General features: G+C 49.8%; 1 protein-coding gene across 1 annotated transcript in view; it reads left to right on the top strand.

Annotated features, from left to right (window-relative positions):
- Positions 1-18220, top strand: part of LOC122374358 — a gene marked incomplete at its 3' end in the record, with an annotated part of 31355 nt that extends 13135 nt beyond the window's left edge. The window contains exons 11-15 of the mRNA XM_043353050.1: positions 16222-16342; positions 16928-17064; positions 17211-17334; positions 17683-17837; positions 18086-18220. Coding sequence (XP_043208985.1) covers positions 16222-16342; positions 16928-17064; positions 17211-17334; positions 17683-17837; positions 18086-18220 — 672 coding nt within the window. The remainder of the gene's footprint in view (positions 1-16221; positions 16343-16927; positions 17065-17210; positions 17335-17682; positions 17838-18085) is intronic.
- Between the last annotated feature and the right edge of the window lie 206 nt (positions 18221-18426).

Genomic DNA, 18426 nt, shown 5'->3' with positions numbered 1-18426 from the left:
ACTTCATCTAGCGACACCAAATCAATGCAGCCGGTGAGCAGATGAGTCCAGCTTGTCGCACCAGTGGTCACGTGGCGCACGTGCTATTGCACGTGCCGTGGCACGGGGTCAATTTTTGTTCTTAAATACACCAACATTGTGAAATGCAAGGAATGGGGGAAATAGCCGTCAGGCCGTCAGTTTTTATGATAGAGTCGATCTGAAAACGGGTGTAGACACAGAATGAACGGCGCTAAAAAACTGCTATCTCGGATTTTTTGTAAAACGAAAAATTTAAAATTCTAGGGAAATTATATATTCGAAAAGTGAAATTTCCCTAAATTTCCCGTTTTTCGAGTTTAGCCGTCCACTGTTCAGGGACGGTGACACCGGCCGGGGTCATCTTTTATATGCTGATGGCCACGTCCATGGGTCATCACGTGGCGTGAACGGTGAAGCTATCAAAGGTCCGGCACGTGTCACGTGGCCACGTGTTTGAGTCGCGTACCTCCCAGATTATCGTGTGTTTGCCGATTTGTGGCTTTATAGCACCAAAACAGCACAAGCCAGGAACACTGAAATGGTGCAATCAGTGAGGGGACAAGTCCTGCTTGCACCACCGGTGGTCACGTGGCACACGTGCAAATCTGGGCACCTCCGTTGCGAGGATATTTTATAGTGAAATATTCAAATGTACATAACTTTGTAAGTTTAAGTCCGATTGGGCTAGAATTTGGTGGGTGGATGAATTGTTAAGCGACATGAACGAATGCGTCATGTTTGTTGCAGAGCGCCACGTTTGTCTCAAAGCGCCATTTTTGCCGCAAAGCGCAGAATGTGCGTAACTTTGTCGAACATTGGACAATTAGGATGCGCTGTAATTAAGAGATGGCTGCTTAAACGGCAGATATAAATGCACCACATTTGCCGCAGGGCGCCATATTTGTCTTAATGCGTCAGTGTTTGTGTTTTGCCTACGGCGGGCGTTTTTTGCGTCGGTGTTTGCGTTTTTTTCGGTGTTTGCGTTTGACGGCGGGCGGCCGTTTTAGCGTTTTTGGCGGCGTTTGCGTTTGGCGGCGGGCGGCCGTTTTTTTGCGGCGTTTTGCGGTTGGCGGCGGGCGTGCGTGCTTTGCGGGCGTTTTTTTCGGCGGTGTTTGCGTTTTTTTGCGGTTTTTGTGTTTGGCGGCGGGCGGGCGGACGATGCGGGTGTTTTTGCGGTGCTTGCGTTTGGCGGCGGGCGGCTGTTTTAGCGGCGGTTTGCGGCGGGCGGCCGTTTTTGCGGCGTTTTTTGTGGTTTGCGGCGGGCGGCCGTTTTTTGCGGCGTTTTGCGGTTGCCGGCGGCCGGGCGTTAATTGCGGTGTTGCGGTTTGCGGCAGACGGCCGTTTTTTGCGGCGCTTCGCCGTTGGCGGCGGGCGATGCGGGCGTTTTTTGTGGCGGCGGTGTTTGCGTTTTTTGCGGTGCTTGCGTTTTGCGGCGGACGGGCGTTTTTGCGGCGTTTTTTGCGTTTTTTCTGCGGTTTTCGGCGGGCGGGCGATTGTTTTTTTTTTAGAAGTTTGCGTTGGCGTTTTGGGCGTGTTTTTTGCGGTTTTGCGTTTTGCGGCGGGCGGGCGGTTTTTCACAATTAAAGTCCCAACCTTCGGATCCGCAGTGCTGTTCGACAAGCGCTGCCCGGGCCTATCCGAAGGTTGGGACTTTTCAATTAGACAATCACTATTCTTTAGAATTGTGATTTTCTATTGAAAATCCCAACCTGAGCTACCTCTCTAGGGGGGTGTTTAGCGTTTCGGCCGCGATTTAGGACATTTTGATTCCGAGAAAAACGGCACGGTAGAATTTTTTGCCATTTTCAGCGTTTGGTCCCGTATCGGGGAGCTACCGGCTGGCATCGGTCGCTTGAAATATAATTAACCCGTTTTGGGGTAATCGGCACGTGCATTTTCCCATAGGGTTAACATGGGGGAAAATTGGAAATTCGATTTGCGAAAAATTTCGTCAATTATATTTGCTGATATTTTTAGGATCGGATCTCGGCCTGCCACCTCACCTTTTGATGTTAATTATTTAAAAATCATAGGGTACAATTTCGGGTAATCTTGACGGACAGTTACCCCATGTTGAGCCTATGGCATTATCGAAAAATTATTTTCAAATCGATTTTGCCAAAAATTTCCACGTTAGATTTTGAAAATGTTCCAATATGTTGTGCCCCGGGGTGTCGGCTACCACGTGGTATGGGTCAGATATGGGGCGATTGAAAAGCACGTGCCACGTGCAAACGTGTTTGATGGGGTAACCTCCGGGAAAATCCGACATTGGCCAGCTTGGGGCCCTATGGCTCCGAAACCACTCCACCTAGCGACACCAAATCAACGCAGCCGGTGAGCAGATGAGTCCAGCTTGTTGCACCAGCGGTCACGTGGCGCACGTGCTATTGCACGTGCCGTGGCACGGGGTCAATTTTTGTTCTTAAATGCACCAACATTGTGAAATGCAATGAATGGGGGAAATAGCCGTCAGGTCGTCAGTTTTTATGATAGGGTCGATCTGAAAACGGGTATAGGCACAGAATGAAGGGGGCTAAAAAACTGCTATCTCGGATTTTTTGTAAAATGAAAAATTTAAAATTCTGGGAAAATTATATATTCGAAAGGTGAAATTTCCCTAAATTTTCCCGTTTTTCGAGTTTAGCCGTCCACTGTTCAGAGACGGTGACACCGGCCGGGGTCATTTTTTACATGCTGATGGCCACGTCGATGGGTCATCACGTGGCGTGAACGGTGAAGCAATCAGAGGTCCGGCACGTGCCACGTGGCCACGTGTTTGAGTCGCGTACCTCCCAGATTACCGTGTGTTTGCCGATTTGTGGCCTTATAGCACGAAAACAGCACCAGCCAGGAAGCCTGAAATGGCACAATCGGTGAGGGGACAAGTCCTGCTTGCACTACCGGTGGTCACGTGGCACACGTGCGAAGATGGGCACCTTCGTGGCGGAGATATTTTATAGTGAAATATTCAAATGTACATAACTTTGTCAGTTTAAGTCCGATTGGGCTAGAATTTGGTGGCTGGATGCATTGTTAAGCGGCAGGAACAAGTGCGCCACGTTTGTTGCAGTGCGCCACGTTTGTCTCAAAGCGCCATTTTTGCCGCAAATCGCAGAATGTGCGTATCTTTGTCGAACATGGGACGATTAGGATGCGCTGTGATTGAGGTATGGCTGCCTTAACGGCAGATATGAATGCATCACATTTGCCGCAAGGCGTCATATTTGTCTTAATGCGTCAGTGTTTGCGTTTTGCCCACGGCGGGCGTTTTTTGCGGCGGTGTTTGAGTTTTTCGGGGTTTGCGTTTGACGGCGGGCGGCCGTTTTTGCGTTTTTGGCGGTGTTTGCGTTTGGCGGCGGGCGGCCGTTTTTTGCGGCTTTTTGCGGTTGGCGGCGGGCGGGCGTGCGTTGTGGGCGTTTTTTGCGGCGGTGTTTGCGTTTTTTTGCGGTTTTTGTGTTTGGCGGCACGCGGGCGGGCGATGCGGGTGTTTTTGCTGTTTGCGTTTGGCGGCGGGCGGCCGTTTTAGCGGCGGTTTGCGGCGGGCGGCCGTTTTTTTTGCGGCGTTTTGCGGTTGCCGGCGGCCCGCCGTTATTTGCGGTTAGCGGCGGGCGGCGGGCGGTCGTTTTTTTGCGGCGTTTAGCGGTTTGCGTCGGGCGGCCGTTTTTGCGGCGTTTTGCGGTTCGCGGCTGCGGCCGTTTTTTTGCGGCGTTTCGCGGTTGGCGGCGGGCGATGCGGGCGTTTTTTTGCGGCGGCGGTTTTGCGTTTTTTGCGGTGTTTGTGTTTTGCGGCGGACGCGCGTTTTTTTTGCGGCATTTTGTGCGTTTTTTCTGCGGTTTTCGGCGGGCGGGCGATTGTTTTTTGCGAAGTTTGCGTTGGCGTTTTGAGCGTGCGTTTTGCGAGTTTTGCGGTTTTGCGTTTGGCGGCGGGCGGGCGGTTTTTCACGATTAAAGTCCCAACCTTCGGATCCGCAGTGCTGTTCGACAAGCGCTGCCCGGGCCTATCCGAAGGTTGGGACTTTTCAATTAAGAACAATCACTATTCTTTAGAATTGTGATTTTCTATTGAAAATCCCAACCTGAGCTACCTCTCTAGGGGGGTGTTTAGCGTTTCGGCCGCGATTTTGGTCATTTTGATCCCCGCGAAAACGGATAGTTAGATTTTCTTGCCATTTTCACCGTTTGGTCCCGTGTGGGGGAGCTACCGGCTGGCAAAGTTACAAAAAATATAATTGACACGTTTTGGGGTAATCGGCACGTGCATTTTCCCATAGGGTTAACATGGGGAAAAATTAAAAATGCGATTTACGGAAAATCTGTTCAGTAATATTTGTCCACATTTTTAGGGTCGGCTCTCGGGTTGGCACCCCACCCGTCGGTGGTAACCGCTTAAAATATAATTAGAGAACTTTCGGGTAATTGGCACAGACAGTTACCCCATGTTGAGCCTATGGCGAATTCGAAAAATTATTTTCAAATAGATTTTGCAAAAAAATTCCACGTTAGATTTTGAAAATATCCCAATATGTTGTGCCCCGGGGTGTCGGCTACCACATGGTATGGGTCAGATATGGGGCGATTGAAAAGCACGTGCCACGTGCAAACGTGTTTGATGGGGTAACCTCCGGGAAAATCCGACATTGGCCAACTGGGGGTCCTATGGCGTGGAAACCACTGCACCTAGCGACACCAAATAAGTGCAGCCGGTGAGCAGATGAGTCCAGCTTGTCCCACTAGTGGTCACGTGGCGCACGTGCTATTGCACGTGCCGTGGCACGAGGTCAATTTTTGTGCTTAAATACACCGACGTTGTTAAATGCAAGGAATGGGGGAAATGGCCGTCAGGCCGTCAGTTTTTATCATAGGGTCGATCTGAAAACGGGTATAGACACAAAATGAAAAGGCCTAAAAAACTGCTATCTCGGATTTTTTGCAAAATGAAAAATTTAAAATTCTGGGGAAATTTTATATTCGAAAGGTAAAATTTCCCTAAATTTTCCCGTTTTTCAAGTTTAGCCGTCCACTGTTCAGAGCCGGTGACACCGGCCGGGGTCATCTTTTATATGCCGATGGCCACTTATATTGGTCATGACGTGGCGTGAGCCGTTAAGCTGTCAAAGGTCTGGCACGTGCCACGTGGCCACGTGTTTGAGCCGAGTACCTCCCACATAATGGTGTTTTGTCCAACTGGTGGCCGTATAGCGTGGAAACAGAACCAGCCAAGAACACTAAATTGGGTCAGTCGGTGAGGGGACAGGTCCTGCTTTCATCACCAGTGGTCACGTGGCACACGTGTTCAGCTGGGCTCCTCCTTTGCGGAGATATTTTATCGTGAAATATTCAAACGTCCATAACTTTCTCAAATATGGTCCGATTGGGTTCAAATTTGGTGGGTGGATGAATTGTTAAGCGACATGAACGAATGCGCCATGTTTGTTGCAGTGCGCCACATTTGTCTCAAAGCGCCATTTTTGCCGCAAAGCGCAGAATGTGCGTAACTTTGTCGAACATTGGACGATTAGGATGCGCTGTAATTAAGGGATGGCTGCTTAAACGGCAGATATGATTGCACCACATTTGCCGCAGGGCGCCATATTTGTCTTAATGCGTCAGTGTTAGCGTTTTTCTCACGGCGGGCGTTTTTTGCGGCGGTGTTTGCGTTTTTTCGGGGTTTGCGTTTGACGGCGGGCGGCCGTTTTTGCGTTTTTGGCGGTGTTTGCGTTTGGCGGCGGGCGGCTGTTTTTTTGCGGCGTTTTGCGGTTGGCGGCGGGCGTGCGTGCGTTGCGGGCGTTTTTTTTGCGGCGGTGTTTGCGTTTTGTGCGGTTTTTGTGTTTGGCGGCGGGCGGGCGGGCGATGCGGGTGATTTTGCTGTTTGCGTTTGGCGGCGGGCGGCCGTTTTAGCGGCGGTTTGCGGCGGGCGGCCGTTTTTTTGCGGCGTTTTGCGGTTTGCGGCGGGCGACCGTTTTTGGCGGCGTTTTGTGGTTTGCGGCGGGCTGCCGTTTTTTACGGCGTTTTGCGGTTGCCGGCGGCCGGCCGTTATTTGCGGTTAGCGGCAGGCGGTCGTTTTTTGCGGCGTTTAGCGGTTTGCGGCGGGCGGCCGTTTTTGCGGCGTTTTGCGGTTCGCGGCGTGCGGCCGTTTTTTTGCGGCGTTTCGCGGTTGGCGGCGGGCGATGCGGGCGTTTTTTTTTGCGGCGGCGGTGTTTGCGTTTTTTGCGGTGTTTGTGTTTTGCGGCGGACGCGCGTTTTTTTGCGGCATTTTGTGCGTTTTTTTCTGCGGTTTTCGGCGGGCGGGCGATTGTTTGTTTGCGAAGTTTGCGTTGGCGTTTTAGGCGTGCGTTTTGCGCGTTTTGCGGTGTTTGCGTTTGGTGGCGGGCGGGCGGGCGGTTTTTCACAATTAAAGTCCCAACCTTCGGATTATCCGAAGGTTGGGACTTTTCAATTAAGACAAATCACTATTCTTTAGAATTGTGATTTTCTATTGAAAATCCCAACCTGAGCTACCTCTCTAGGGGGGTGTTTAGCGTTTCTGCCGCGATTTGGGTCATTTTGATCGCCGCCGAAACGGCTCGGTAGATTTTCTTGCCATTTTCAGCGTTTGGTCCCGTGTGGGGGAGCTACCGGCTGGTACCGGTCGCTTGAAATATAATTAACCCGTTTTGGGGTAATCGGCACGTGCATTTTCCCATAGGGTTAACATGGGGAAAAATTAAAAATGCGATTTGCGCAAAATCTGTTCAGTAATATTTGTCCACTTTTTTAGGGTCAGTTCTTGGGCTGGCACCTCACCTTCTGGGGGTAATTATTTAAAAATCATAGGGTACAGTTTCGGGTAATCGGGACGGATAGTTACCCCATGTTGAGCCTATGACGATTTCGAAAAATAATTTTCAAATCGATTTTGCAAAAAATTTCCACGTTAGATTTTGAAAATGTTCCAATATATTGTGCATCGGGGTGTTGGCTACCACATGGTATGGGTCAGATATGGGGCGATTGAAAAGCACGTGCCACGTGCAAACGTGTTTAATGGGGTAACCTCCGGGAAAATCCGACATTGGCCTACTCGGGGTTCTATGGCGCGGAAACGACTTCATCTAGCGACACCAAATCAGTGTAGCCGGTGAGCAGATGAGTCCAGCTTGTCGCACCAGTGATCACGTGGCGCACGTGCTATTGCACGTGCCGTGGCACGGGGTCAATTTTGGTGCTTAAATATACTAGCATTGTGAAATGCAAGGAATGGGGGAAATAGCCGTCAGGCCGTCAGTTTTTATGATAGGGTCGATCTGAAAACGGGTTTAGGCACAGATTGAAGGGGGCTAAAAAACTGCTATCTCGGATTTTTTGTAAAATGAAAAATTTAAAATTCTGGGGAAATTATATATTCGAAAGGTGAAATTTCCCTAAATTTTCCCGTTTTTCGAGTTTAGCCGTCCACTGTTCAGAGACGGTGACACCGGTCGGGGTCATCTTTTACATGCTGATGGCCACGTCGATGGGTCATCACGTGGCGTGAGCGGTGAAGCTATCAGAGGTCCGGCACGTGCCACGTGGCCACGTGTTTGAGTCGCGTACCTCCCAGATTATCGTGTGTTTGCCGATTTGTGGCCTTATAGCACGAAAACAGCACAAGCCAGGAACACTGAAATGGTGCAATCAGTGAGGAGACAAGTCCTGCTTACACCACCGGCGGTCACGTGGCACACGTGCAAATTTGGGCACCTCCTTTGCGGAGATATCTTATAGTAAAATATTCAAATGTGCATAACATTGTCAGTTTAAGTCCGATTCGGCTATAATTTGGTGGGTGGATGAATTGTTAAGCAACAGAAACAAATGCGCCACGTTTGACTCAATGCGCCACGTTTGTCTCAAAGCGCCATTTTTGCCGCAAATCGCAGAATGTGCGTATCTTTGTCGAACATTGGACGATAAGGATGCGCTGTAATTAAGGGATGGCTGCTATGAATGCAGATATGAATGCACCACATTTGCCGCAGAGCGCCATATTTGTCTTAATGCGTCAGTGTTTGCGTTTAACGGACGGCGGGCGTTTTTTGCGGCGGTGTTTGCGTTTTTTTCCGGTGTTTGCGTTAGGCGGCGGGCGGCCGTTTTTGCGTTTTTTTTTCGGTGTTTGCGTTTGGCGGCGGGCGGCCGTTTTTTTTGCGGCGTTTTGCGGTTGGCGGCGGGCGGGCGGGCGTTGCGGGCGTTTTTTGCGGCGGTGTTTGCGTTTTTTGCGGTTTTTGTGTTTGGCGGCGGGCGGGCGGGCGATGCGGGTGTTTTTGCCGTGTTTGCGTTTGGCGGCGGGCGGCCGTTTTTGCGGCGGTGTGTGGCGGGCGGCCGTTTCTTTTGCGGCGTTTTGCGGTTTGCGGCGGGCGGCTTTTTGCGGCGTTTTGCGGTCGCCGGCGGCCGGCCGTTATTTGCGGTGTTGCAGTTTGCGGTGGGCGGCCGTTTTTTGCGGCGTTTCGCGGTTGGCGGCGGGCGATGCGGGCTTTTTTTGCGGCGGCGGGGTTTGCGTTTTTTTGCGGTGATCGCGTTTTGCGGCGGACGGGCGTTTTTTTGGCGTTTGGCGTGCGTGCGATGCGGGCGGTTTTGATTTTTTGCTGCGTTTTTTTGAGTTTTTTTTTGCGGTTTTCGCGGGCGATTTTTTTGCGGCATTTGCGTTGGCGTTTTGGCGTCCGTTTTGCGCGTTTTGCGGTTTTGCGTTTTGCGGCGGGCGGGCGGTTTTTCACAATTAAAGTCCCAACCTTCGGATCCGCAGTGCTGTTCGACAAGCGCTGCCCGGGCCTATCCGAAGGTTGGGACTTTTCAATTAAGACAATCACTATTCTTTAGAATTGTGATTTTCTATTGAAAATCCCAACCTGAGCTACCTCTCTAGGGGGGTGTTTAGCGTTTCTGCCGCGATTTGGGTCATTTTGATCGCCGCCGAAACGGCTCGGTAGATTTTCTTGCCATTTTCAGCGTTTGGTCCCGTGTGGGGGAGCTACCGGCTGGTACCGGTCGCTTGAAATATAATTAACCCGTTTTGGGGTAATCGGCACGTGCATTTTCCCATAGGGTTAACATGGGGAAAAATTAAAAATGCGATTTGCGCAAAATCTGTTCAGTAATATTTGTCCACTTTTTTAGGGTCAGTTCTTGAGCTGGCACCTCACCTTCTGGGGGTAATTATTTAAAAATCATAGGGTACAGTTTCGGGTAATCGTGACGGACAGTTACCCCATGTTGAGCCTATGGCGATTTCGAAAAATTATTTTCAAATCGATTTTGCAAAAAATTTCCACGTTAGATTTTGAAAATGTTCCAATATGTTGTGCCCCGGGGTGTCGGCTACCACGTGGTATGGGTCAGATATGGGGCGATTGAAAAGCACGTGCCACGTGCAAACGTGTTTGATGGGGTAACCTCCGGGAAAATCCGACATTGTCCAACTGGGGGTCCTATGGCGCGGAAACGACTTCATCTAGCGACACCAAATCAACGCAGCCGGTGAGCAGATGAGTCCAGCTTGTCGCACTAGTGGTCACGTGGCGCACGTGCTATTGCACGTGCCGTGGCACGGGGTCAATTTTGGTGCTTAAATATACTAGCATTGTGAAATGCAAAGAATGGGGGAAATAGCCGTCAGGCCGTCAGATTTTATGATAGGGTCGATCTGAAAACGGGTGTAGGCACAGAATGAAGGGGGCTAAAAAACTGCTATCTCGGATTTTTTGTAAAATGAAAAATTCAAAATTCTGGGGAAATTATATATTCGAAAAGTGAAATTTCCCTAAATTTCCCGTTTTTCGAGTTTAGCCGTCCACTGTTCAGGGACGGTGACACCGGCCGGGGTCATCTTTTATATGCTGATGGCCACGTCCATGGGTCATCACGTGGCGTGAATAGTGAAGCTATCAAAGGTCCGGCACGTGTCACGTGGCCACGTGTTTGAGTCGCGTACCTCCCAGATTATCGTGTGTTTGCCGATTTGTGGCTTTATAGCACCAAAACAGCACAAGCCAGGAACACTGAAATGGTGCAATCAGTGAGGGGACAAGTCCTGCTTGCACCACCGGTGGTCACGTGGCACACGTGCAAATCTGGGCACCTCCGTTGCGAGGATATTTTATAGTGAAATATTCAAATGTACATAACTTTGTAAGTTTAAGTCCGATTGGGCTAGAATTTGGTGGGTGGATGAATTCTTAAGCGACATGAACGAATGCGCCATATTTGTTGCAGTGCGCCACGTTTGTCTCAAAGCGCCATTTTTGCCACAAAGTGCAGAATGTGCGTAACTTTGTCGAACATTGGACGATTAGGATGCGCTGTAATTAAGGGATGGCTGCTTAAACGGCAGATATGAATGCACCACATTTGCCGCAGGTCGCCATATTTGTCTTAATGCGTCAGTGTTTGCGTTTTGCCTACGGCGGGCGTTTTTGCGGCGTTGTTTGCGTTTGGCGGCGGGCGGCCGTTTTTGCGTTTTTTGCGGTGTTTTCGTTTGGCGGCGGGCGGCCGTTTTTTTGCGGCGTTTTACGGTTGGCGGCGGGCGGGCGTGCGTTGCGTGCGTTTTTTGCGGCGGTGTTTGCGTTTTTTGCGTTTTTTTTTGTGCTTGGCGGCGGGCGGGCGGGCGATGCGGGTGTTTTGCAGTGTTTGCGTTTGGCGGCGGGCGGCCGTTTTAGCGGCGGTTTGCGGCGGGCGGCCTTTTTTGCGGCGTTTTGCGGTTTGCGGCGGGCGGACGTTTTTTGCGGCGTTTTGCGGTTTGCGGCGGGCGGCCGTTTTTTGCGGCCTTTCGCGGTTGGCGGCGGGTGATGCGGGCTTTTTTGCGGCGGCGGGGTTTGCGTTCTTTTGCGGTGTTCGCGTTTTGCGGCGAACGGGCGTTTTTTTGGCGTTTGGTGTGCGTGCGATGCGGGCGGTTTTGATTTTTTTGCTGCGTTTTTTTGCGGTTTTCGGCGGGCGGGCGATTTTTTTGCGCCATTTGCGTTGGCGTTTTGGCGTCCGTTTTGCGCGTTTTGCGGTTTTGCGTTTTGCGGCGGGCGGGCGGTTTTTCACAATTAAAGTCCCAACCTTCGGATCCGCAGTGCTGTTCGACAAGCGCTGCCCGGGCCTATCCGAAGGTTGGGACTTTTCAATTAAGACAATCACTATTCTTTAGAATTGTGATTTTCTATTGAAAATCCCAACCTGAGCTACCTCTCTAGGGGGGTGTTTAGCGTTTCTGCCGCGATTTGGGTCATCTTGATACCCTCGAAAACGGCTCGTTAGATTTTCTTGCCATTTTCAGCGTTTGGTCCCGTATCGGGGAGCTACCGGCTGGCAAAGTTACAAAAAATATAATTGACACGTTTTGGGGTAATCGGCACGTGCATTTTCCCATAGGGTTAACATGGGGGAAAATTTAAAATGCGATTTGCGGAAAAACTCCACGTTAGAAATGAATTATATTTTTAGGGTCGAATCTCGGGCCGGGACCCCACTTCATGGTGGTAATTATTTAAAATATAAATGACAAAATTTCGGGTAATCGTCACAAACAGTTACCCCATGCTGAGCCTATGGCGATTTCGAAAAATTATTTTCAAATCAATTTTGCCAAAAATTTCCACGTTAGAATTTGAAAAAGTTCCAATATGTTGTGCACCGGGGTGTCGGCTACCACGTGGTATGGGTCAGATATGGGGCGATTGAAAAGCACGTGCCACGTGCAAACGTGTTTGATGGGGTAACCTCCGGGAAAATCCGACATTGGCCAACTGGGGGTCCTATGGCGTGGAAAGCACTCCACCTAGCGACACCAAATCAACGCAGCCGGTGAGCAGATGAGTCCAGCTTGTCGCACTAGTGGTCACGTGGCGCACGTGCTATTGCACGTGCCGTGGCACGGGGTCAATTTTGGTGCTTAAATATACTAGCATTGTGAAATGCAAGGAATGGGGGAAATAGCCGTCAGGCCGTCAGATTTTATGATAGGGTCGATCTGAAAACGGGTGTAGGCACACAATGAAGGGGGCTAAAAAACTGCTATCTCGGATTTTTTGTAAAATGAAAAATTCAAAATTCTGGGGAAATTATATATTCGAAAGGTGAAATTTCCCTAAATTTTCCCGTTTTTCGACTTTAGCCGTCCACTGTTCAGGGAGGTTGACACCGGCCGGGGTCATCTTTTACATGCTGATGGCCACGTCGATGGGTCATCACGTGGCGTGAACGGTGAAGCTATCAAAGGTCCGGCACGTGCCACGTGGCCACGTGTTTGAGTCGCGTACCTCCCAGATTATCGTGTGTTTGCCGACTTGTGGCCTTATAGCACGAAAACAGCACAAGCCAGGAACACTGAAATGGTGCAATCAGTGAGGGGACAAGTCCTGCTTGCACCACCGGTGGTCACGTAGCACACGTGCAAATCTGGGCACCTCCGTTGCGGAGATATTTTATAGTGAAATATTCAAATGTACATAACTTTTTCAGTTTAAGTCCGATTGGGCTAGAATTTGGTGGGTGGATGAATTGTTAAGCGACAGGAACGAGTGCGCCACGTTTGTTGCAGTGCGCCACGTTTGTCTCAAAGCGCCATTTTTGCCGGAAATCGCAGAATATGCCTAACTTTGTCGAACATTGGACGATTAGTGTGCGCTGTAATTAAGGGATGGCTGCTTAAACGGCAGATATGAATGCACCACATTTGCCGCAGTGCGCCATATTTGTCTTAATGCGTCAGTGTTTGCGTTTTGCCTACGGCGGGCGTTTTTGTGGCGGTGTTTGCGTTTTTTTCGGTGTTTGCGTTTGGCGGCGGGCGGCTATTTTTGCGTTTTTTGCGGTGTTTGCGTTTGGCGGCAGGCGGCCGTTTTTGCGGCGTTTTGCGGTTGGCGGCGGGCGTGCGTGCGTTGCGGGCGTTTTTTTGCGGCGGTGTTTGCGTTTTTGCGGTTTTTGTGTTTGGCGGCGGGCGGGCGGGCGATGCGGGTGTTTTTGCGTTTGGCGGCGGGAGGCCGTTTTTTGCGGCGTTTTGCGGTTTGCGGCGGGCGGCCGTTTTGTGAGGCGTTTTTTGTGGTTTGCGGCGGGCGGCCGTTTTTTGCGGCGTTTTGCGGTTGCCGGCGGCCGGGCGTTATTGCGTTATTTGCGGTGTTGCGGTTTGCGGCGGGCGGCCGTTTTTTGCGGCGTTTCGCCGTTGGCGGCGGGCGATGCGGGCGTTTTATTGTGGCGGCAGTGTTTGCGTTTTTTGTGGTGTTTGCGTTTTGCGGCGGACGGGCGTTTTTGCGGCGTTTTTTGCGTTTTTTCTGCGGTTTTGTGCGGGCGGGGCGATTGTTTTTTTTTGCGGCATTTGCGTTGGCGTTTTGAGCGTGCGTTTTGCGAGTTTTGCGGTTTTGCGTTTGGCGGCGGGCGGGCGGTTTTTCACAACTAAAGTCCCAACCTTCGGATCCGCAGTGCTGTTCGACAAGCGCTGCCCGGGCCTATCCGAAGGTTGGGACTTTTCAATTAAGACAAATCACTATTCTTTAGAATTGTGATTTTCTATTGAAAATCCCAACCTGAGCTACCTCTCTAGGGGGGTGTTTAGCGTTTCGGCCGCGATTTTGGTCATTTTGATCCCCGCGAAAACGGATAGTTAGATTTTCTTGCCATTTTCACCGTTTGGTCCCGTGTGGGGGAGCTACCGGCTGGCAAAGTTACAAAAAATATAATTGACACGTTTTGGGGTAAGCGGCACGTGCATTTTCCCATAGGGTTAACATGGGGAAAAATTAAAAATGCGATTTACGGAAAATCTGTTCAGTAATATTTGTCCGCATTTTTAGGGTCGGCTCTCGGGCTGGCACCCCACCCGTCGGTGGTAACCGCTTAAAATATAATTAGAGAACTTTCGGGTAATTGGCACAGACAGTTACCCCATGTTGAGCCTATGGCGAATTCGAAAAATTATTTTCAAATCGATTTTGCAAAAAATTTCCACGTTAGATTTTGAAAATATCCCAATATGTTGTGCCCCCGGATGTCGGCTACCACATGGTATGGGTCAGATATGGGGCGATTGAAAAGCACGTGCCACGTGCAAACGTGTTTGATGGGGTAACCTCCGGGAAAATCCGACATTGGCCAACTGGGAGTCCTATGGCGTGGAAACCACTCCACCTAGCGACACCAAATAAGTGCAGCCGGTGAGCAGATGAGTCCAGCTTGTCCCACTAGTGGTCACGTGGCGCACGTGCTATTGCACGTGCCGTGGCACGAGGTCAATTTTTGTGCTTAAATACACCAACGTTGTTAAATGCAAGGAATGGGGGAAATGGCCGTCAGGCCGTCAGTTTTTATCATAGGGTCGATCTGAAAACGGGTATAGACACAAAATGAAAAGGCCTAAAAAACTGCTATCTCGGATTTTTTGCAAAATGAAAAATTTAAAATTCTGGGGAAATTTTATATTCGAAAGGTAAAATTTCCCTAAATTTTCCCATTTTTCAAGTTTAGCCGTCCACTGTTCAGAGACGGTGACACCGGCCGGGGTCATCTTTTACATGCCGATGGCCACTTATATTGGTCATGACGTGGCGTGAGCCGTTAAGCTGTCAAAGGTCTGGCACGTGCCACGTGGCCACGTGTTTGAGCCGAGTACCTCCAACATAATGGTGTTTTGTCCAACTGGTGGCCGTATAGCGTGGAAACAGAACCAGCCAAGAACACTAAATTGGGTCAGTCGGTGAGGGGACAGGTCCTGCTTTCATCACCAGTGGTCACGTGGCACACGTGTTCAGCTGGGCTCCTCCTTTGCGGAGATATTTTATCGTGAAATATTCAAACGTCCATAACTTTCTCAAATATGGTCCGATTTGGTTCAAATTTGGTGGGTGGATGAATTGTTAAGCGACATGAACGAATGCGCCATGTTTGTTGCAGTGCGCCACGTTTGTCTCAAAGCGCCATTTTTGCCGCAAAGCTCAGAATGTGCGTAACTTTGTCGAGCATTGGACGATTAGGATGCGCTGTAATTAAGGGATGGCTGCTTAAACGGCAGATATGATTGCACCACATTTGCCGCAGGGCGCCATATTTGTCTTAATGCGTCAGTGTTAGCGTTTTTCTTACGGCGGGCGTTTTTTGCGGCGGTGTTTGCGTTTTTTTCGGGGTTTGCGTTTGACGGCGGGCGGCCGTTTTTGCGTTTTTGGCGGTGTTTGCGTTTGGCGGCGGGCGGCTGTTTTTTTGCGGCGTTTTGCGGTTGGCGGCGGGCGTGCGTGCGTTGCGGGCGTTTTTTTTTTTGCGGCGGTGTTTGCGTTTTGTGCGGTTTTTGTGTTTGGCGGCGGGCGGGCGGGCGATGCGGGTGTTTTTGCTGTTTGCGTTTGGCGGCGGGCGGCCGTTTTAGCGGCGGTTTGCGGCGGGCGGCCGTTTTTTGCGGCGTTTTCCGGTTTGCGGCGGGCGACCGTTTTTTGCGGCGTTTTGTGGTTTGCGGCGGGCGGCCGTTTTTTACGGCGTTTTGCGGTTGCCGGCGGCCGGCCGTTATTTGCGGTTAGCGGCGGGCGGTCGTTTTTTTGCGGCGTTTAGCGGTTTGCGGCGGGCGGCCGTTTTTGCGGCGTTTTGCGGTTCGCGGCGTGCGGCCGTTTTTTTTGCGGCGTTTCGCGGTTGGCGGCGGGCGATGCGGGCGTTTTTTTGCGGCGGCGGTGTTTGCGTTTTTTTGCGGTGTTTGTGTTTTGCGGCGGACGCGCGTTTTTTTTGCGGCATTTTGTGCGTTTTTTTCTGCGGTTTTCGGCGGGCGGGCGATTGTTTGTTTGCGAAGTTTGCGTTGGCGTTTTAGGCGTGCGTTTTGCGCGTTTTGCGGTGTTTGCGTTTGGTGGCGGGCGGGCGGGCGGTTTTTCACAATTAAAGTCCCAACCTTCGGATCCGCAGTGCTGTTCGACAAGCGCTGCCCGGGCCTATACTTCCGTAATCCAGGTTAACCTTTTAGTTATGTCACTCTTTGGCGAGAAACGCCTCACGTGTCGGGTCAAGCTCAGGAGTTATACACAATACACATTCTCGGTGAAATAAGGCCCCATTTAGAGGTCTCATGTCAACTTAATAGACGTATAGTTATGCCTACACTGCCATGTGTAATATGCTGTATAGCACTAACTGTATGTTGCTTATGAGTTATGGTGGGCTGTGATTAGTCAGTTGTGCGGCTAATTACCTACCTACTATTCACATTTCCACGCTTGCACTTTACTATCCACACCATTTCTTTCAGATTTCAAGTTATTTTGGGTTCAAGAAAGACCCAAAAACATCAACTGGACTACCTCTGGATATTTCCTCACCATAGACGAATGTTTGAGAAACTGTTCTCAGCAGATTACGCTGATTGGGAAGTGAGTACCTGAGCCTGACCTGAGCCACAAGTCAGATGCATGATATTTTACACTTTTTTTGCAATTCGATGGCTCCGAGCATTGGCCGAATGGTCTCAGATAGTTCGAGCACGTGCGTGACCGTTTTTATGCATCTTGTTATCGGCAGCTTCGATGCTGCCTGAAGCTACACCGCTGGGGACGGAATAGAATGGTGGCTCATACAAATCAGATAAGGCCTTATTTCCATATGCCTCCCCATTTTAAGAACAGGCCAATGGCACTCGAAGTTTGTGTTCCGGTGGCACTAGAGACCTGTTAGATGACTGGACCCGGACAAATCAGTTGGATCCCTTCACACATGCTCAGCTGCACTGCACACTGTGCACTGCAGTGTCCACCTACATGGCTCGCTGTAGCGCTCGCTGTTTGCTGCACAAAATGTTTCTGGGTGATGTCCCACTCTAACAAAATCGCCTGAATGAATAAGTCACTGCTTGGCCGTATGCGTGCAGAGTAAACAGTGTATGTATTGTACAGGAGCTTCTTCATTGTGTGTACTCGTTAGTACCTAATGACAACAGACGACCGTCTCTGACTTCACAGAAGCAGTTGTTTGTGCGGTAGCCTGCCTGACAGGAATTCTTCCTGGAACGCTCTGGAATGGATGGCGGGTCAGAAGAACCTGACGCTCTCCAGGGGACAGGGCTTCCTGCTTCACGACAAGGGCGCGCTCAACAATGGTCAGTGGATAATCAGGCGTGCAGCCCATCGGTACCATACATTTGGCAACACCTGATATCATCGGGATATTGCAGTATTTAGCACGCATTTTGATGAAAAGGCGATGATTTTTGTTGTTGTGAGTGATTTATGACTTTCGTTTCAGTCCCGGAAGGATGGATGTGCTCAACAAAACCAGAAAGCTGGATAAGGCATCCATCAACATCAGAGTTGGCCAGCTGCATCACTATCTGCAATGACACAGAAAACAGCTTCGCAGCATTTGGAAAGTAAATTTGATTATGCAACACATGCAATACACATTTGTGCGATGCCATTGATATATCTATGAGTAAACACTAAAGACATGCACATAGATATAGATAACTTTCCGTTCTATTTTAACACAGGCAGTTACAAAATAGGATCTCTATAAATTATAATCGACATAACCATGGCCTGTGATTTTGAGCAATGAATACTGCGATAACTTCTACTACCTTGAATATTATTTTGCATGAAACATTATTTCATTACTTTTTCAGTATAAGTTTTTTTCTCGAATGACGAATGAAAGTTGATGTCTTGGTGACATCCGGTGTTGTGTTCTCATACTGAAACTGAGTGATTCTCGACAGGTCGGGGTGTTTCTGCGGTAACAGTACCGAAGCCTCGTCGAGGCCGCAACTTCTTCCTATAGAGAGTTGTCAAGAACCGCTGGCTTCAATCGAGGCTTACATAATTCTGTCAGTTGATATCTGGATGAGAAACATTCGTTCTCTGCAGTCCCGAGGTAAGGTTTCCATTTTTATTTACGGTAAGCAATCATCAGAAATAATATCATAGGAGGATGCAAGGAATGTTTGGGCTGCGTCGACCAATGTGATTTTATGCAACTGACTCTATAAGAAGTGTCTTACGCATAATCTATAGAACATAGGTGCAATGCTTACGTTTAGGCTATTAGAAATTGAATCAAAACAAATACCGACCACTAAGACATGATAAAATATAAAAGATGACTCTCTATCCATCCCACAGATGGATACAGTGCCAGCCTGGTGTCTGCACCGCCTGCAGGTGTGGCAGTGGCGACCCGAGCCAGGCTGCACCACTCTGCTCGACTGTTTGGTCATGTAATGCACGCACTGGGGTCACTTTCATCTTACTTGGCGTGTAAGAATGTATGTAGTCAACCAACATGAAATGGAGTGGGGGATAAATAGAAAAGGCAACACATGACAAATTATGAGATTATGAGAGAGAGAGAGAGAGGAGAGGAGAGAGGAGAGAGAGAGAGAGAGAGAGAGAGAGATGAGAGAGAAGGAGAGAGAGAGAGAGAGGGAGAGGAGGAGAGAGAGAGAAGAGAGAGAGAGAGGAGA

Source organism: Amphibalanus amphitrite, unplaced genomic scaffold (assembly GCF_019059575.1).
Source record: "Amphibalanus amphitrite isolate SeventyFive unplaced genomic scaffold, NRLGWU_Aamphi_draft 001646F_arrow, whole genome shotgun sequence".
NCBI lineage: Eukaryota > Metazoa > Arthropoda > Thecostraca > Balanomorpha > Balanidae > Amphibalanus > Amphibalanus amphitrite.
The sequence above is the reverse complement of the archived record's forward strand: the minus strand, read 5'-3'. Positions and strand labels throughout refer to the sequence as shown.